At 35.5% G+C, this 18846-nt stretch overlaps 2 protein-coding genes and 1 pseudogene across 2 annotated transcripts; 2 read left to right on the top strand and 1 right to left on the bottom strand.

Annotated features, from left to right (window-relative positions):
- Positions 1-5239: 5239 nt before the first annotated feature.
- Positions 5240-6871, top strand: LOC113729510 (GDSL esterase/lipase At4g01130-like; annotated as a pseudogene).
- A 1318-nt stretch (positions 6872-8189) lies between these two features.
- Positions 8190-11174, top strand: LOC113733268 (GDSL esterase/lipase At4g01130). Its single transcript, XM_027259543.2, has 5 exons — positions 8190-8575; positions 9601-9819; positions 10025-10179; positions 10400-10670; positions 10769-11174. The coding sequence occupies exons 1-5, from the start codon at positions 8320-8322 to the stop codon at positions 11035-11037; spliced, it is 1170 nt and encodes a 389-aa protein (XP_027115344.1). The 5' UTR covers positions 8190-8319; the 3' UTR covers positions 11038-11174.
- Positions 11175-12320: 1146 nt separating this feature from the next.
- LOC113729509 (uncharacterized) lies at positions 12321-14135 on the bottom strand. Its single transcript, XM_027253800.2, has one exon. It carries the CDS (start codon positions 13442-13444, stop codon positions 12548-12550), a length of 897 nt encoding a protein of 298 aa, XP_027109601.1. The 5' UTR covers positions 13445-14135; the 3' UTR covers positions 12321-12547.
- Between the last annotated feature and the right edge of the window lie 4711 nt (positions 14136-18846).

Raw genomic sequence — 18846 nt, 5'->3', positions numbered from 1 at the left:
ATTTTTTATTTTTTTGAACAAAGGTACCCTTGCTATATTTTTTTTACTCAATATTTTTTTCTCTTCTACTTTCTTTTTTTATACATATTTTTTACCCTTTCTCATGCCACTATTTATTGACAAACTATATGACATTAGAAAATCCTATATCCCTTTTTAATATAAAAATATATATATAATATGGCAACTTAATTACCTAAACAAATATCAACAAACTAGAGTACATAATTTTTAATATTCAAAATTGAATACCTAATAAATAAAACAACTACATTTTTTATTTATCTTTATTTTTACTAATTGTTAGGAAATGTTAATGGAACTCCCTTATTGTTAAAAAAAATCATTTAGAATTTTTGATTGTACGAATTAAACAAAAGTACTTCTATCCTTCATTTAATTTTGCATAATTATTTTTGAAAAATGATAATTAAAATAAAAATGCAAACATCTTATTCTCTGGTATGAGTAAAAAAAATTCAAGAAAAGTGCCATTAACAAATAAGGGAGTGCCATTAATATTTTTCTTAGTTTTATTTTGATCTTGTTATTAGTCACTTTTACTATTGAATTGTGATTTCACATAACTAACATATAATTTTTATTTTTACTAATACTAAAAGTTAAACATAAAAAGGAATAAGTTCAAATAAATTTAAAATAATATTCAAATAATAATAATAAAGCAAAAAAAAAAAGATAGTCACGTGAGAGAAGAGAAAATATAAAAAAATGGAGAAAGGGACAACGTTAACCAGAAAGAAAAAAGGGGAAAAAGTACTAAAAGAATAATCAATATTGGAAGGACATTTTTGCCCTAAAAATATAAAACAGGGAGTGAAATGGCTATAAAGAAATTTAGGGGGTAAAGTGCAATTCGCCTAAAAGCTCATGGAGTTTTAATGCATTTAACCCAATTTAAAATAAGAGATCAAATGTAATTTTGATTTTGTTAAGATAACAAACATATTGAAGACACCCCACATTAAAAAGCATAATACTTTTAGTGAAACAAATGATTGTTACAGATATTTTTAGAATTAACATTTGATTAAAAAACATAAGGGGGAAATATGCCTTTCATGAATCATTGCTTCAATTTGTATTTTTTAATGATAATAGTGTTTTATATTATACTCCCTCTATCACATTGAAAATGTCATACTTTTTATTTTGGAATGTTCTAAAATATTTGTTATCTTGCTAAAGTCAAATTTATTTTTAATTCCTTTTTTCAATATTATCCCCACTTATATCTATATTTCATACTAAATTCAATTTTGAAATTTAAAAATTTGTGGATGATTTTGAAAACAAATCCACTAACATCACTATCAATCCATTATTCTTAAAAAATTGAAATTGGGGTACCTTAAAAAATCTCTCTTACCAAACCTTAACTCGCATATTTAAGTCTTTTACCAAACGCTATCGGATAACTTATGGATTTTAACTTTCATTACTAAATCCTCTTAATTTCAAGTTTGGATTATTCATTGAATGTCCTCTATCCGCTAATTTGAATATTTTATAAAAATGCATTAACTATTATCAAACTAAAATTAATATATACATCATATAAAATCAACACATCACATTAATTAACTCTTACATTAAATTTTAAAATGATAAAAATGGAGAGTTTGAGGGACCGATCGAGTACCCGCATGTATCCGATTTTATCTTAACCATTGCCATCCTTGGAAGTGTGACAAATATTTCGGGATGGATGGAGTAATTTTTAAAACTATTATCATCTGAGAGCTTAAAACATCGGTTTCATGATATCCGATGAGTTGAGAGTGTGATAGGTACGTGTTTATGATGAGTTCAAACGTCAAGTTTGGTACTAAATATCTCTCCAAAATCGGAATATCTTTCGGCAAGCCAGCTCACTCACTATGTGAACATGTTAGTGCCTGTTGATAGTGAAATTGTTGTTACTGCTAAATGCTAACCGTTTCACGCCGATGATGAGGATTACGTCATGGATGTTCAATCCTTACATGGAGACTCACGTCATTACCCATTAATGGATCACTGTAGTAAAACACATTTGAACTCTTGGTCCGCCTGCATCCTGGCCGTGCTCTCACCCTATTTGGGTAAAAGCCCAGTTACCTTCGAAATGTAGTCAAATTAATTTCGGAGGCCTATTAAAGATGCCGAAAAGATATTTGGTCTAATAGACAAAAAAGTACATGGACTGTAGCTTAGCCCACTCAAAAGAGACCATCAACGATTGCAGAGGAAAGACCACTACGAATTTACCTGCGCGGATGTTGTTGCCATTAGCCAGGATGAGTTTGAGCATGTCACCCGGACTCAATTTATTATCGGATCCTCCTGATGAAATTCGGGTTTTACTATCCTCAAATTGCATGGGATTGTCTCATGTTGTGTTATTTCTTTGTAATTTTGGCTTTATAGCCTCAAACAGACAAATTTTAAAAAAAAACCGCTATCTACCAGCTCTAAAATAAAAAAAATATATATTTTTGTAAGTAGAAAGTCGTGAATCCAATACCTTCTATTTATCTAAAATAATCTCAAATGATAAGAACACCAGTCACATATTCATGAGGTTCCCATCTGATTCTCGAGGCTTACGAGTAGATATGGATTAAGTGGTACGGAGAGAGGAAGTATAATTTGATGAAAACTCCATTTTACATATTACAACGACCACTAATTAACTGGTAGAAATATCAATTTCAGCCCCATTACTAATCAACTAGTTGAAACACGAAACTAGACCCCTCAAACTCAGCACCATTAAAATTAAAATTTTACAGAATGTGACTACCAATGCATTTTAATGCCTTTAAGCTTCTCTACTAGTGAACTATCTTGATGTATTGTGTGACTGCTCAAATTATGTTATAGTGAATTTTGTTAACATGACAAGCTCCGCTTTTCATGTCTGTCAAGAATTAATATTGATGGAATTTGTTTTGACTTGAAAAGGGCATTAAAATTGGAAACCTGATAATAATATCACTAGTGTTGAATTGAGTCAGTGTTTATGTGCTTGAATATGTGTTACAGTTAGCATTAGAGCTGGCAAAAAAGCCCAAAACCCAATAACCCGCCCAACCCGCCCATTAATTTTAAAGGATGGGTTGGGTCAATTGGGTTATGGGTTTTATTGGGTTGGGTAAGAACAACCCAACTTATTCATTGGGCGGGTTGGGTTTTTTATTTGGGTACCCAATACCCAACTTGTTTAAAAGTAATTCAAAATAATAAATACAAGATTTAATACACATATGCCCAACTATTTACATTTGGGCATGTGTTAATAATTCATTAATTAATTTGTATTCAAAATTCTCATATATATATATATATATATATATATATATTCAATCACATTTTTAATTTTTATTTAAAATAAAAAAGAAATTTGAAATAAAAACTCATGCTTATTTTACTTTTATAACAGTAGTTAAACTTGCTCAACTTTTATAATAATTTATAATGCCTTTTAAGAGTATGTTGTTTTCCTCCTCTTTTTTTTTCTTTTTTTTTTTGTGGTAAAAATGTCAATAGTTCATGAATTTTCCTCTCATTTATTTCTTAAAAAGTTTGGAATTTTCCTTAATAATTTTTTGGGAACCAATACCAGTACTTTTTACAAGTATATAATAATTTCTGCTTTATATTAGAACTGTGGTAATTCTAAAATATTAATATGACCATAGCATCATGTATGATCCTAGATGATTCTAATTAATTAGGTGATGCATTATCTAACTGTATCAAATCAATAAAAAAATCTTCTAATATATATTATATGTATATAGATCATGATATTAACTTCGAATCAATATAGTTGGCTATCATTTTTTTAAGTATTTTTTTAAAAAAATTTTGTGGTAAAGGAAAAGTGGCTATGGGAAAGGGAAGGATCCAATGGAGACACAAGGGAACAAGAAGAGGAAGAATCCACTTCAAACCTAGATTACTACACTAGCTAAACAAATTCTGACACAAAATCCTGTTTTCTAACAAGTGTGTGCACAAGTAACTAAACTTAATGGAAGAGGCAATTTCAACAAAATTAATTGAATCAATGGGTAAAGTTAGGACTCAACTTGCAGAATCAACTTCGAATCAAAATTTTTGAGAATATAAGGACTAAAGTACAAACTTATTTTCTATAATTTCAAAATTATTATACAACAAATTATATGTCTCTTACTTACATTTTCAAGTATAATATAATCTAGCATTCAATAATTTATATACATAGAATATTACAATTTACAATAAAACAGATATGAATAGTAAAAGTGTTAATAAGTTATGACAAAAATAAGTTTCAATCAATTAGTAATATTAAAAAAGTACAAAGTAAACAATTTTTTTAGCTAATCTATTTAAATGTATAATTTATTATCTAAAATTCACAATACAAGCAATATAAAATATTATTCTATTTATGATGTGTTTCCAAGGACTTAAGAAGTGAGTGTGTGTTTGCGTGTGTGAAAATACATTTATGTATGTGAAAATGTGTTTATATATATGAAAGAAATCTTTTTTGTGTGTTAAAATGTATGTGAAAAAGTTTATGCATTAAAATGTATTAATTAATTTGTTGGGTCATATTTGGGTCATGGGTTTGAGATAACCCAATATGACCCAACCCAAAATCAACCCAATTTAAAGTTGGGCGGGTTGGGTATAACCCATTTAAGTGAAAACCCAATATTAACCCGCCCAAAACCCGCCCAACCCGCCCAATTGCCAGGTATAGTTAGCATCTCTCTTTTCTTGATTGTGCCGGCGTTGGATGTTCATGACTTTGAGTTAATCTGGAAATGGTTTGAAATTGGACCTAGTGGCTAGTACCACGTTAAAGAGAGTTTTTTTTTCCTTCTCCTTCATTCTTATTACCGTTCAGTCGACTCCCAATACAATGGTAGCAGTAATCAATCAGAGGAAAAGATGAAGAAAGGGTAAACATATGATCAGATTGCGCCAAACATTAGAGGGCTGCTTTCTTTTCCCCCATATTTGATGCTTATCCAAAGTTGGTTCGGTTCATTCATGCAAGCTAGCTAGGTTCTTGCTTTCCCATCTACTATAAATAACATCCTGCTATTCCCAAACCAATGCAGCTTGTAAACCTATGGCCAGCTCTGTTATGTTTTAGCAGTCCAATCACAAGCACAGTACTATGGCCACGAATTCGGCTACATCTCGAAAAATTTTGTTGATTTGGGTGGCGTCAATGGCATTGGCATTGGCATTGCTCATCCCAAAAAGTGATGGCAAATGTTTCTTTGAGGCAATCTTCAACTTTGGGGATTCTAACTCGGATACAGGCGGCTTTTATGCTGCTTTTCCCTCACAACCTTCTCCCAATGGCATGACCTACTTTAAGAGACCAGTTGGTCGGCCTTCTGATGGAAGGCATTACATAGATTTTCTTGGCAAGCTTCACTACTAACTTCAGCTCCTAATTGATCTTTTTGAATTCCAATTCTTAGTTACTGGCTATGCTTTTATTTCTTGGTCATGCAGCTCAGGCTTTGGGCTTGCCATTTTTGAGCCCTTGTCTTCAGTCAATCGGATCCGATTACAAACATGGTGTCAACTTTGCTACATCGGCTTCCACCGTACTGCACCCAACCACTTCCTTGTTTGTTAGTGGGACTAGTCCATTTTCGCTCAACATTCAGCTAAATCAAATGAAGCAATTCAAGTCTAAAGTAGATGAACTTCACTCACTCTTCTGGTAAAGTATATAGTTGCAAGTAGGACTTACTAGTTTTCAAGTCCATAACTATCTCCCTGATACATCATACAAGGGGGGAAAACAGAAAAAAGAAAGTGCTTAACTATCTACATTCTTGAATGCAATTGTATGGGGAATAATCCTGAAAGTTCGGATTTTTTTTTTCTTTTTTCAGGATCGACCAATCTTCCACAACCTGACATAATTGGAAAATCTATCGCTTTACACATTCTACATTGGCCAGAATGATTTCACCTCCAACTTACCTTCTGGTGGTATAGCAGGAGTGATGCAGTATATGCCCAACAATAGGTGGTTTCCCAAATTTCATGCACCATTAAGGTTGTAAAACCTTCAAATCATATGGAGCATCCATGACTTAGAGTAGTTGTTTTTAACATACACCACTGCATTAAATTTTTTGAAAAATAACCCCAAAACCATCTAATCCGTAATTTTCACTCCTCTTCTCAGCAATGTTAACTTGTTTTCTCTCGCTTCATGGAATTCCCAGGAACTTTATGCACTAGGAGGACCGAGGACGCTACTTCTTCGTGCTTAATCTTGCACCAATAGGGTGTTACCCAATGTTTCTGGTGGAGCTCCCTCATGGCGGTTCTGATATTGATCCTTTTGGATGCATGATTTCCTATAACAATGCAGCACAAGAATACAATAACATGCTAAAGGAAGCACTGCGCCAAACAAGACAAGATCTCGAAAATGCCAATGTCGTGTACGCTGACACTTATCCAGTACTACTAGAGCTCTTCCAGCACCCCAAATCCCATGGTAAATTTGGCTCTCCTTATTGTCTGCGCCACGAAATTAAATAAATTTCTGATGTTTTCTTTGGTTCATCTTGGTCCAGGTCTGCAGTATGGGACCAAAGCCTGCTGTGGAACTGGCGGAGGTGACTATAATGCCAGCCCTCAGGTTTTATGTGGGTACAGCAAGGAAATTAAAGGAGAGCAAGTCATTGATCCCCAAAACTATGTAAGCTGGGACGGAATACATAACACGGAAGCTGCAAATAAGCTCCTTGTACATTCAATTCTGAATGGATCTCATTTTGATCCTCCTTTTTCTCTTCATCAACTCTGCGATATCCACCCTATTGGTTGAGTATTGAGAATATTTTGATACACTGTTTTCAGACTATTATTAACTTTTAATAAACAGAAGTTGAAGCAGTTGTAATTTCGGAACAGATATAGTCATTTCAAGTTTTTGCAACGATATATTATAATTCCCCTGAACCTGATTGTTGTGCTAAACAAAATCTACAATTTAGTTGCCTAGTTTGACAACAGTGACATTACCTCTAACTTCAAAAAATCAACTTGTGTCTCAAGCGGTTCAGGAGATCGTGTGCTCAACCAGCTCTACGCTCATCAGCATTCAATAAAGTACCTCTCAGCTTGGAGTTGATATAGCTGGCTTGCTATTGCAGCACCATTTCATGACTAAAGAAGTACCAACATGAAAGCAAGAACTTAGGACCCACTCAAATGGTTTCGTTCCATAACATGCAAGCTTATCCACCTCTGAATCTGTAAAACACATCTTGTGGGCTTCAATTTTGATGAGAAAGTTCAAGAGCATTTGTAGTCATGGAAAGTCTCACCGGAGAAATTTTTCACGGCAAGACGCTCAACCATTGGGTCTGCACTACTTGGGAAACAAATAAACACGAAGAACTTTAATCTTGATCTAGTGAAAAACAAAGGAGATGGTGCATCCTTTGTTCATTACTGTTCCATTTCAACTGCCTAATCAAGCTTTTTGGCTCTAGGAGACGCTCTGTCACTCTAAAGTAACGTACGTGGTAAAATTTAACAGCACTGGGGAAAAAAGAGGAGAGATAACTGCACTGTGTACTATTTTTGGCTCGTGAATGAAGTTCAGCAGTAGATATCTTTCCATTGCATGAAATGGCATAACCTTTGGAGTTCATTCTATTTACCATTAACATGTCTGGGGAGTGTCTTCGCTCATTTTGGCTGATACAAACAAAAAACGAAGCTCCCAGCTGTTGGTAAAAGAATACCTTACATCAGCATCAGGGGAACCTTAAAACTCTTTAAAGTCATTTTCTCGATTCATTTTAATTACATACAAAGTCTTTCCCAGACTTCTATTCTGAATTTCTATAAAGTTGCGAACACCAGAACTTTTCTGCTCTCCGGCATAACAATAATTCATGGAAGATTAAACTTTAAAGGGTCCCACAATATTTATGTTAACTAACTTACTTCAAGAAGAACATTCTTCATATTTGTCCCCATACAGTGCATTGGGATAACAAATAGGAAACTTATCTCTCGTTACCGAATATACAATCAGCATTGCTGAACGGAGAGTACAACAGAACCAATGATATTGACGTATGTCCTGTTCCACTTGAACCACAAAAGGGAATTTTCAAACGTCATCCGTTGTTTTACTCCAGGGATTTTCTCAGTAACGCAAGTACTACTAGTAGTTTAAAAAAAGGTAAAGTATGTTTGCTCCATACTCCTGTCTTGAGTCGCACAATAGATTCTGAGGAAACAACATTAAAGAAGACAAAAATGAGTCTCCAGCCATCCAGAGTTGGTTCCATTCTCAGGCAAATCTTGCTGGTTTGGCTAATTTTGATGGCAATGTCAGCAAGAAGTGCAGAGGCAAAATGTGCTTTTAAGGCTATCTTCAATTTTGGAGATTCAAACTCTGATACTGGAGGTTTTTGGGCTGCCTTTCCAGCTCAGAGTCCCCCTTTCGGAATGACTTACTTCAAGAGACCAGTTGGTCGGGCTACTGATGGCAGGCTCATTATTGATTTCCTGGGTAATTTACTTACTTTTCAACTGCTTTTGATTCTCTCCCTGCTCTGGAATTCACCATAATTTCACAATGCAAGCATGCAGGTTGTGGGATAAGCTTAATACTTGAGCTTTAATAGTGCTTGATGGTTGTAATTGGTTCTTGGTAATAATGTACTGCTGCATCTCCGTGATATATCAGTACAGTTTAAGCTTTCCTGAAGTTCTTCTTCTTCCTCCTCCTCCTCCTCCTTTGTGGTTTACTCACTCTTTTCCTCTTCTTCCTAGTGCCACCGACCATTCATGTTAGTAAAGTAGTTGTCTGGAGAAAGATGCAAGTATATGGCTCCAAAATATTCAGCAAGCTGATAACAGAATTCTGGAAGGAATTTTTATCTTCAGAGGACGTGTGAAATTATTTAGTTTCAGATGTATAAAACAGAAAAGAACAGTACTTGTAAGCTCTTTGTTCATAATTTAGTGGTGTCGGTCGATCTATTACAGAGTCGGACAAAAAGGCCAAAGCTGTAGCTGGAAAGAGATGGGGTTTAATCATTAGTGTACTATTCTGAGAGTCTATAACGACGTATCTAATTTCTTATCCTGAATCTCATGCAGCGCATTTTTCTTTCGGATTTTGGCATGACTTGAATTACTCAAACTGTAAAGGCTCAGTTCTCAGTTCTCACCTTCCACAAAAATCTTGGGTCGCCCCACTTTTGTGCTATCTTGTCATCATACCCGCTGACTTCTGGGGTTTCATTACTGCTGCCTTAAACTTCTTTGGACTAAAGGAGATATTGAACTGATTTTTGCAGCCAATGAGCTGTTTTTGGAAATCATGGCTGTAAGAGATTTCAAAAATTTCAGTCAACATTGTCCATAGATGTTAATTTCTAGATAATATCCTAAGAAGTAATGTGAGATTTTAAGTATGCATATTTTCGTTCTTTCCAAAAAGTTATGTTTAACCTCTTGTATCAATAGCTAGGAGATTTAATCATAATTAACCAATGCTGTATTCTTATTGCTTGGACAATTGACATACAGCACAAGCATTAGGCCAGCCATTTCTGAGCCCATATCTGCAATCAATAGGATCTGATTTCAGACATGGTGCCAACTTTGCGACATTGGCATCCACAGTGCTCCTGCCAAATACTTCCTTGTTTGTTACAGGAATCAGCCCCTTTTCTCTGGCCATTCAGCTCAATCAAATGAAGCAATTTAAGGTTGAAGTTGAAAAACATCACAGGACTCACGCCAAAGGTAAATGCCAGGGAGTAATGGGATAGAGTTCTTATGTATTGTTCTTTGGAGTATTATACGGGTGTTTATTGCAATGTCCTTGTTGAACTGCCTCAGCTGAATTGGAGGAGATGATATCAACGTTAGTTAATGTTGTTAAGTACTGTAAAATTATCAACACTACTGATTTTCTAGTTTCTCCTCACTTGAATCTGGCTTGTTACAGGAGCCAAACTTCCTGCACCTAGCATATTTGGAAAATCTCTTTATACGTTCTATATTGGCCAGAACGACTTCACCTCTAATTTGGTATCTCTTGGTATAAGCGGAGTAAAACAATTTCTGCCTCAGGTGGTTTCCCAGATTGCTTATACAATCAAGGTAATTGCATGCATTTTAAGCATCTCATAAGTAGCAACGTTTTAAGTCCGTGGAATTTGCATAAAAAGTACCATTGCTGTTGTGGGGTTACCTTAAGAATTTCATCAAGGAAAAGGTAGTCGGTACATTTTTCCTCCCATGGATGTTTAGGCAGGTTATTTAGTCATTATTCACACTAGTTGGGTTGATATTTAACCCCCTTGCTTTATCGAACTTCCAGGATCTTTATTCCTTAGGGGGGCGAACATTTTTAGTTCTGAACCTTGCTCCTGTAGGGTGCTATCCAGCACTTCTAGTGGAGCTTCCTCACAACAGTACTGATGTTGATGAATTTGGATGCTTGATTTCTTACAACAATGCTGTTGTGGACTACAACAATATGCTAAAGGAAGCACTGACAAATATTAGGAAAGATCTTCCAAAAGCATCTGTCGTGTATGTGGATACTCATGCAGTACTGCTAGAGCTCTTTCAGCACCCCAAATCTCACGGTATATAAACTTGATTGAATTTAAGCATTGTGGTCATGCATCAAATGCAAATGATCCAAGGTTCTGCTTAATTTCCTTTATGGTTCATTTACTTTCAGGACTAAAGTATGGCACGAAAGCATGTTGTGGATATGGGGGAGGTGCTCAAAACTTTAACCAACAAGTTTACTGTGGAAACAACAAACTGATCAATGGACACAACGTTACTGCTACTGCATGTAGCGATCCACAAAATTATGTCAGCTGGGATGGAATCCATGCAACAGAAGCTGCAAACAAGCTCACTGCTCATGCAATTTTAAATGGTTCTTACTCTGATCCTCCTTTTCCACTCCACAAGTTCTGCGATATTCAGCCTATAGGTTGATCAGTGCCTCTTGTACTCAAACGCAACGAAGAATAAACAATCCAATCCTTATTCTGAGAACAGAATACTGATCAAGCTTTATGATTTGAAATTCTGTGGTTGATACAACTGCATTATTAAGCAGATTTCTTCATCACTTCCACTACCTCACCCCCAATTGCAACCTTTATTAAAAAGATATTTAATTGACTTGAGATCATTGCCATGATAGACTTTTGTTAACCCTTGTCCTCGTAAATGTAAAGCACATCAGATTGAGTGCTCAACTCGTGTCAAAAGGACTTAAAGAACACTGACTCATTCGCATTGTCTAAGATTGCATGATGGCCCTGATCTGGAGGGGGCCAGGTCAGTTTTCTAGTTGCACAAGTAGAACAACATACTGTAAAGTGTAAATAGTGAAAGGTTAATACAGGAGGACAATAATGTGCATCAACTAGATTCTCTTAAAGGTTTTTCTCTCTCAAGATCTTGATAGAGAGAGAGCTATGCTGGAAAATCCCAGCCACATAGCATCTACAGAAATGACACCTGTAAAATAACTTGAATCTTGAAAGTGTAATTAGGTCTATGAGCCGATATGTTTGCTTATGACATAAAAGACTTGCATGTCTTCTAATCAGTACATTAGGCATGAAAAGTTGATCTATTTGGCCTTGAGCAGTTCAATTTCCTAATGAAGGAAGCAGCATATGTTAGAAGATATTTCCCATTAGCCATTAGCATACAACTAATTATTTGCTTACAAGAGGCCAATGCCGTCCACACCCCATGAAAATGCACAACTGCATAAGGCAAACGTTTTGACGAGATGACTTTAATGTTCATGATTGAAGCAATCATTTCCAGCCTGGGTGATTAGATTGTCTCTTATGGAGATTACTTAGATGAGTTACTTTCTATCAAAAGCTTCAATGCACATATATGATATTATCTACATTCTTTTACATCAATGAAAAGGACTGCAGCTTGTTTATGTGGTGAAATAAGCTATGATCAATGATCATACTTCAGTTGATAGTTTGAGCTGGGAATCTTCTCATATTTATTCATGTTGTCTTTGTATCTTTTCTTAGAGAAAGCAATGGCGTAACTACCATATTGGCCGATGGATGAAGACATGAAAATTGATGAGACAATTATCAGTACAAGCCAATAAGCTGTGACGCCCCATTGGCTGCTTAAGTTTTCTAGTCAATTAGGTATCATCATTGATTTAACAAGACAATCATGCTTTATTTCTCTTAAACAAAGTATGTAAAGGTGGACTCTAACCCCAATCCTTGACAACGGCCGCAATGTCTATTATATTATGATCCCGACTAAGGGCGAAGTCATGCTTAACAATGATGCTGAAACAAACTTCTGAACTAGAATTTGAGCAAGAACATATATCCACCCCTGATGAATTCTATCAACAAATGAACATCCACTTCTAAAAAATGACATGATGAAACCAGTGAGAAAATTGACCAAAAAAAAAAGGGACAAAATGATACAAGAAAATCTTTCATGGTACATAGCTATTCTCAATGACTGGTTGGGTTCTGATACCCGTAGCTGAAGGCATTCTACTTGGTCCAACCCAAATTGTACCTAAAACCTCACTTTTTTCCGACTGTCTTTCCATCTTTGCGATTCTCTTCTTCCTAATCAATTTGTACAAAAGAATCACAGACATAACCAACAAAATCAATCCACCAATTCCTACTCCAAATCCTATAACCCACCATTTCCAGTCCCTTTCTTTGCTCTTGTTTGATGGTGACGGCACTGGTGGCTGCAGTGGCTGAGATGGAATGACAATGGAGAAATGGCCTTGACCCATTGCAATACACTTATTTGCCATGGTCAAATTGCTAAACTCCACTTCCCCATTGGTGCCAAATCTGACACATTTCATTGCGGTTATATTCGTATCACCTACCCCTGAGACCAGAGGAAAATGGACCAAAATAGGATCCCTGGTGATGTTAAACTTAACCATTCTGCTGGTATTTGTATCATAAGCTAATAAGCCAATGACAGGAGTGACAAATGTATGATTTGGGACACTATAATAGAAACCTGACAAATTCCCAAGGTTTTGATAGACAATTAGTAGTCTCCTGGAAAAGGGGTGCGGCAATGTCCTAGGTGGGATGTCAAAGAAACTGAAATTGGCTCCTCTTAGCCATAACCTCGCGGTTCTGAGACGAACAACAGAAACTTGTATACCAGAGTAATTTGCAGGTAGAGAAATATTATACAGAATACCTGTACGCATCCTTCTCATCGCCTTCAATGCATAATCATGAACAAAAGAATCTAAAGAATCACGGTTGAGGCTACTCTGCCCTTGAACATAGGGCAGCAATAACATGTAACACATCACCCAGATGAGGTGCCAAATTTTCTTAGACCCCATCAAACATCACCCGCGGGATGGCCGCTTCATGCCATAGATCATCTAGAATTCACGTGAAGTCTTCCAAGAAATCACTGAAAAACAGGCTGAAAAGAGTGGAAAAACTCACAAACATCAATATGATTAACGCTGTAGCCTTCTCATGATCTCATCAGAATTCCTTTCTTGATATATTCGCAATGCCAAAGGCTGGTCAGGGCAAGGCGTTACGCGCCTGAAGCAGGTGTTAAAGAGGATGGTCGGAAAATTTAGTAACACACTAGTATACGAGATAACAAAAGATGAGAAAGGGATCAACATTAACAGCTGGGAATGTTTCAAACACTGGTGGTTAAGAAAGTGTCCATCTCGATCCCCTTGGCATTGCATGAAACGAAGATGGATATGAGATGTATGATTGAAAGTGGAAGCTGGCTATAGAAATACTGATGAATGAAATCTTTGATGATTAGAGGGACTATTGGGTGGTGGTGGTGGTTGCATTCTTCTTCTTCTTAGTGTAGGAAGAGTTGGGGTGGGGTGCAATCTGATGAAAACTCAAATGTGGCAGCACCTCAAAAGAGGAAAAAAAGGGGACCCTTTTGAGTTGTTTGATGGCGTTAACTAAATTGTTTAATCAAAATGCTGTTGGTTGGATTAGTTGGACTATTAGAAGCTGTGCGTATATACACACTCACTCGTATGTACGTTTGTGTAACACAGATGTAATAGGAAAAATTAGGTAAGAGGACAGACGGTGCCAACGAGGTGCTAACTTTTTAAGGTTGGGGGATAAACATGAACTGGCCGGGGGATGACCGAGCCGTGCGCTCCAAAATGCGCATAAATTGCTCAGTTTAGGGGCAGCTGGTGGCTGGCTGGTGGATTGAAGAGTTCCTTTTTGGCGTTTTTCTTTTCGGCATAATGCGTTGCATGGGAATGGGATTTTGGGTTTTTTTATGGGTGTGGGTCGGTTTGTTTATAGTTTACACTAAATTAATTAGCCCACTTCATTCTCGCCACAACAGCAGGGAATTAATATTTGCAAGTCACGACTCTTTACCTACAGCCTACAGGACAGGAGGGAACCAAAATAATTTTTTAAAAAAAAAAAAAGAAAAAAGGTCATAAGTCATCATGTCTCTTTTAATTTAAAGATATGAGACCTTTTTTTTCTTTATTTATTTACTTATTTTTTTAGCACACTTAAGAGCGATCTTTATCGAGGCAGTCAGCCTCCAAACTCACAGAAAAGCCTTGTGGGATGCAGTTGTACTTATACCTCACAAGTAAGAAGAAGATAAGTAGTAGGTATCGTGCAATCTGCATATTCCGCAGTTATTCACTTTGGCTTTTACCTTTTGTGCTCAGAGTAACAGGCGTATATACGCTTTGATAAATCAGTATGTATTTATTTTTTCTTTTCACTTAAGGGTTTTCCGGCCTTTCGTTCAAGACTAATCTCTTAAAACTATGTAGAGTCTTGTCTCAAGAATACACAGCGAGACAGCACACGGGGGTCAATTACGAGATTTGCTGGTAACTACCAGACTACGGAACCACTCGGACTCGAACTAGCCGTGCGGGGCATAAATCAGTATGTATTTAATTGGTACTACTAGTTTTTATGGTAACAACTACCAATTTAAATGGTTATGTTTCCATAATATATACACACGGCTTTTAATTTCCGCTCTCTACTAGGATACTTCAAGAACTACTCCTTTACAAATACTATATACCAGAAATATATAGTGATGTATAAGCTCTTTTACTGCGTGGATCCTGTTTGGTTTGGACAAGCATAATATATACTACTGTTCTAGCATAGCAATTGACCAGTATTCCTCAAGAAGGAAAAAAAGAAAGAAAGAATCACATGATGAACCACATATATGCAATTCTACATGTTTGTATCTTTGCGGGAATAAAAAATGATGATCATCAAAAGGAGTAATTTCTAATAGCTATTTAGTGATGACAGCTATATATACACCCCATATATACTCTAGATGAGATCTTCCATATGGACTTTAAATTAGTGTCTGTCTGCAGCTGCTTTTTTACTCCCTTCTCTTTGGTGTAAATTTTCTCATCTAATATATACATATACATATACATATATATATATTTTGCCAGCCGTCTCGATTGAGACCCACCATCTAATCTAAAATGTACATACACCTGGAAGGTTTCGTCACTTGGTTGAAAACCAAAATCCACTGAGCTGAGTCAACTCATTTCGGACAAAACCAAAAGGAGGATCAAGATTCTTCCTTCCAATCAAGTTTTTCCTCTGCATGCATGAACGCCCAAGGCTGAATTCCCTTTATTTGTTTCTTCGATTCATTTTTTGCCGGAGCAACAGTGGATGGACAAGAGATGTACAGCAATTTGGTTTTCAACGTATTGTACGTGCCTGCCTGCAGATTTTGTTTCTTTGTACGTAGTTCAATAAATAAATCTACTAGTTTTACTTAATACTACGAGTTATAAATAGTTTAGTCACCTATCCCGACGTACTCTAGTCGAGCTCACATATAGTTGATTAAAATTGATTCTTTTACACATCAATATACTTACTTCTACATTTCTGAGGTTGAATATTTTTGTTTCTTCATGCTTGTAAAATTATAGGGAAAATTTGTGAAATGACAGTAGGAAGATTCATTATTCATTATTTGAGGCATAGGTTAATGTTCACACATTTGTATGCGTATATGTGAACATCTGCATTTTTTTGCGGCTCGGGAGAGGAGGCCCCACTCCACATCGAACACATTAACAGCGGGACTAACTAGGAAGGTCGCTATACCCTAAGGAGGGGGAGCGGACCGTTCGAGCTACCCCATGGGAACAAAGACCAGCCACGTAGAATGGCAAGTTGTGGGAGGCAGGGGTTGAATCCCTGACCTCCAGCATCCCCAAAGAAGGGGATGACCACCAGACCAAATGGCCAGTGGCTTGAACATATGCATGGGGGGCACGTATATTAGTTCAAATCTGCACATTGGTATGTACATCTAATCCACCAAAATTTACATCTATATTCATTACATTCATTGGTGTGCATATGCCTATGCTCATCATATATATGTGCGTATTCCTATTTGAATATGTGCACATATCAACTGACAAGTTTACATTTGAATCTCTACTTATTTTTATTTTTTTTATTCGAATCTATACGTATTTTCGTAAAAGTGCATATGTTTTATTTATTAAGGTACATATATATTATACTAGGGTATTTTAGTTATTTGGCAATAAATTTATTAGTTATTTTACTTTGCTAGAAATAATCCATGTCCTATCTACAAATTTCCTAAAACTTGTTGCACCCTCCTATGAATTTTAAATCTGTACAATTGGCCTTTACATGTGCCAATTGTTAAATGGAGCGATGACGACAAGAGTAATAAAATACCCGGTTGGAGATGGGCATGGCATGGTGCAATGTTATTAGGTGATAACAAATGTACTGTAGACTATAAAAACCAGCGCTATATGTATTTCGGCCTTGTACAATTTTCCAAGCTATGGTCTAAAAATCCAAATTGCTTTTCTTGTAGAGGGTTAGACGTGAAATAAATAAACGGTTAACTCCTAGGGATTGCTATGAAAAAAGTGCATAATCCGACTAAACCAATTTGAAAGAGTAAAGGCTCATAAACTATCATTGTTGTCCACACTTTGACCCCTGATTTATTTTCTGTTCCCGACTGGCCCTTGAACAATTAAAAGTGTATAGTTTAAGAATTTCTAGCCATTTTAAACTGTTTAGTCGGAATCAGAGGCCATTTTTGTCCAACCTTAACCAAAAGTATTGAGAACTCAATAAAAAGTATTGAGATCACAAAGGTCCTGAAAGAGAGAAAGCCCTTCATTTTTCATAAGCTCATAATCAGATTTCTCTACAAAATTCTCAAATTCATTGAAATTTCTCTACAAAATTCTCAAATTCATTGAAATCACATCTCAGTGACCAAAGTTTCAATGAATTTGAGAATTTTGTAGAGAAATCTGATGAAGAGTTTAAGAAAAATGAAGGGTTTTCTCTTCTTAGAATTTCTACTCCTACACTCGATACTTTTGATTAATGTTGGACAAAAATGCCCTTGAGTTCTGACCGGACTTGTGTCTAAGATGGTCAGAAGTCCCTAAACCATATACTTTTAATTGTTCAGGGGTTAGTTAGAGACAAAAAAATAAATAAGAGGTCAAAAGTGGTTACCGATAATAGTTTAGGGATGAGCTAATAGTTTAGGGACAATAGTTTACTCCAATTTGAAATTAGCTAATGCTGAGGATGCGCAATATGGTCAAACACAATAATACGTCTTTAAATCGGATAGCTACTTGGTTCTTTGTGGGTCCAGTTCATCCGGTTCTCTAGCAACAAAAAGCAAAATATTTCAACTTCACTAAAAAAGTGAAGAACACGGAGTATCGGTTCTAATAAAATGCGAGGCATAGTTTTCTACAACCTCCTTTCATGTAAGACCGAGCCATGTACACGAATCAAGGAACAGAAGAATACTCTTTTCTTAAACAAAAAATTTTAATAGGAAAATAGTAGAATTTAAGAAATGAGGAGGAGTAATAGAATACTCAAAGGCAAATTTGTGGTGTAAATAAATGCCATTACTTATATTAAGAGACATTGTAAAATTGTATCAATCTAATAATATGAATAATTTAGTCATAATTGTGATTGAAGGAATTTAAATTATAACAAGAAATGTGTCAAAGTTTTAACCATTGAAGAATAATTGACTTGTAGCTTTCTTACATTAATTAGAATTTTCAAGATTTTTCTTTGTGGATTCGACCTTATTCAACTTGGAGAAGATTCAAGTGCTTTGTCTACCACCACAGGGCATAGGGCCACTAAACAAATTGAATTGTTTGCAAATTCAACTCATATACGTTTGAGTTCAACTCATTGTTTAACTAAACGGGTTGAGTTTAAATACAAAATTATGCTATTTTATTAAATAAGATGAGCTCGATTTGATTTTGCAAATAAGTTGATTTGGACTTGTTTATACATTTGTCAGAGCAAGAATAATGATGCAGATTAAATGACTTAAATTAAAAAGATATGAGATATAGTTGTTCTTTTCTTCATAATAGATGTAAAACCTTTATCTTGAATTTCTCGGAGATTGTGTATACTTACTTGCTTTGATTTATTTAGAATTTTGCATAGACTTTTTGCTTATAAGAGAGATTTCGTGTTCTACCCCAAAAAAAGAGAGGTATCTGAGTACTTTCTTTTAGGGTTAGGGGCATTATAAGTTGTAATTTGTATCTTAATATATTTAGTGTAAATTAATACAATTTTAGTATTTAGTTATATGAGTTGACAATTTTGACTTTATACCCATACATATTGTATGTGTTTATGCCACAAGATAAAT

Source organism: Coffea arabica, chromosome 2e (genome assembly GCF_036785885.1).
Source record: "Coffea arabica cultivar ET-39 chromosome 2e, Coffea Arabica ET-39 HiFi, whole genome shotgun sequence".
Lineage (NCBI taxonomy): Eukaryota > Viridiplantae > Streptophyta > Magnoliopsida > Gentianales > Rubiaceae > Coffea > Coffea arabica.
This window is presented reverse-complemented; position numbering and strand designations above follow the sequence as displayed.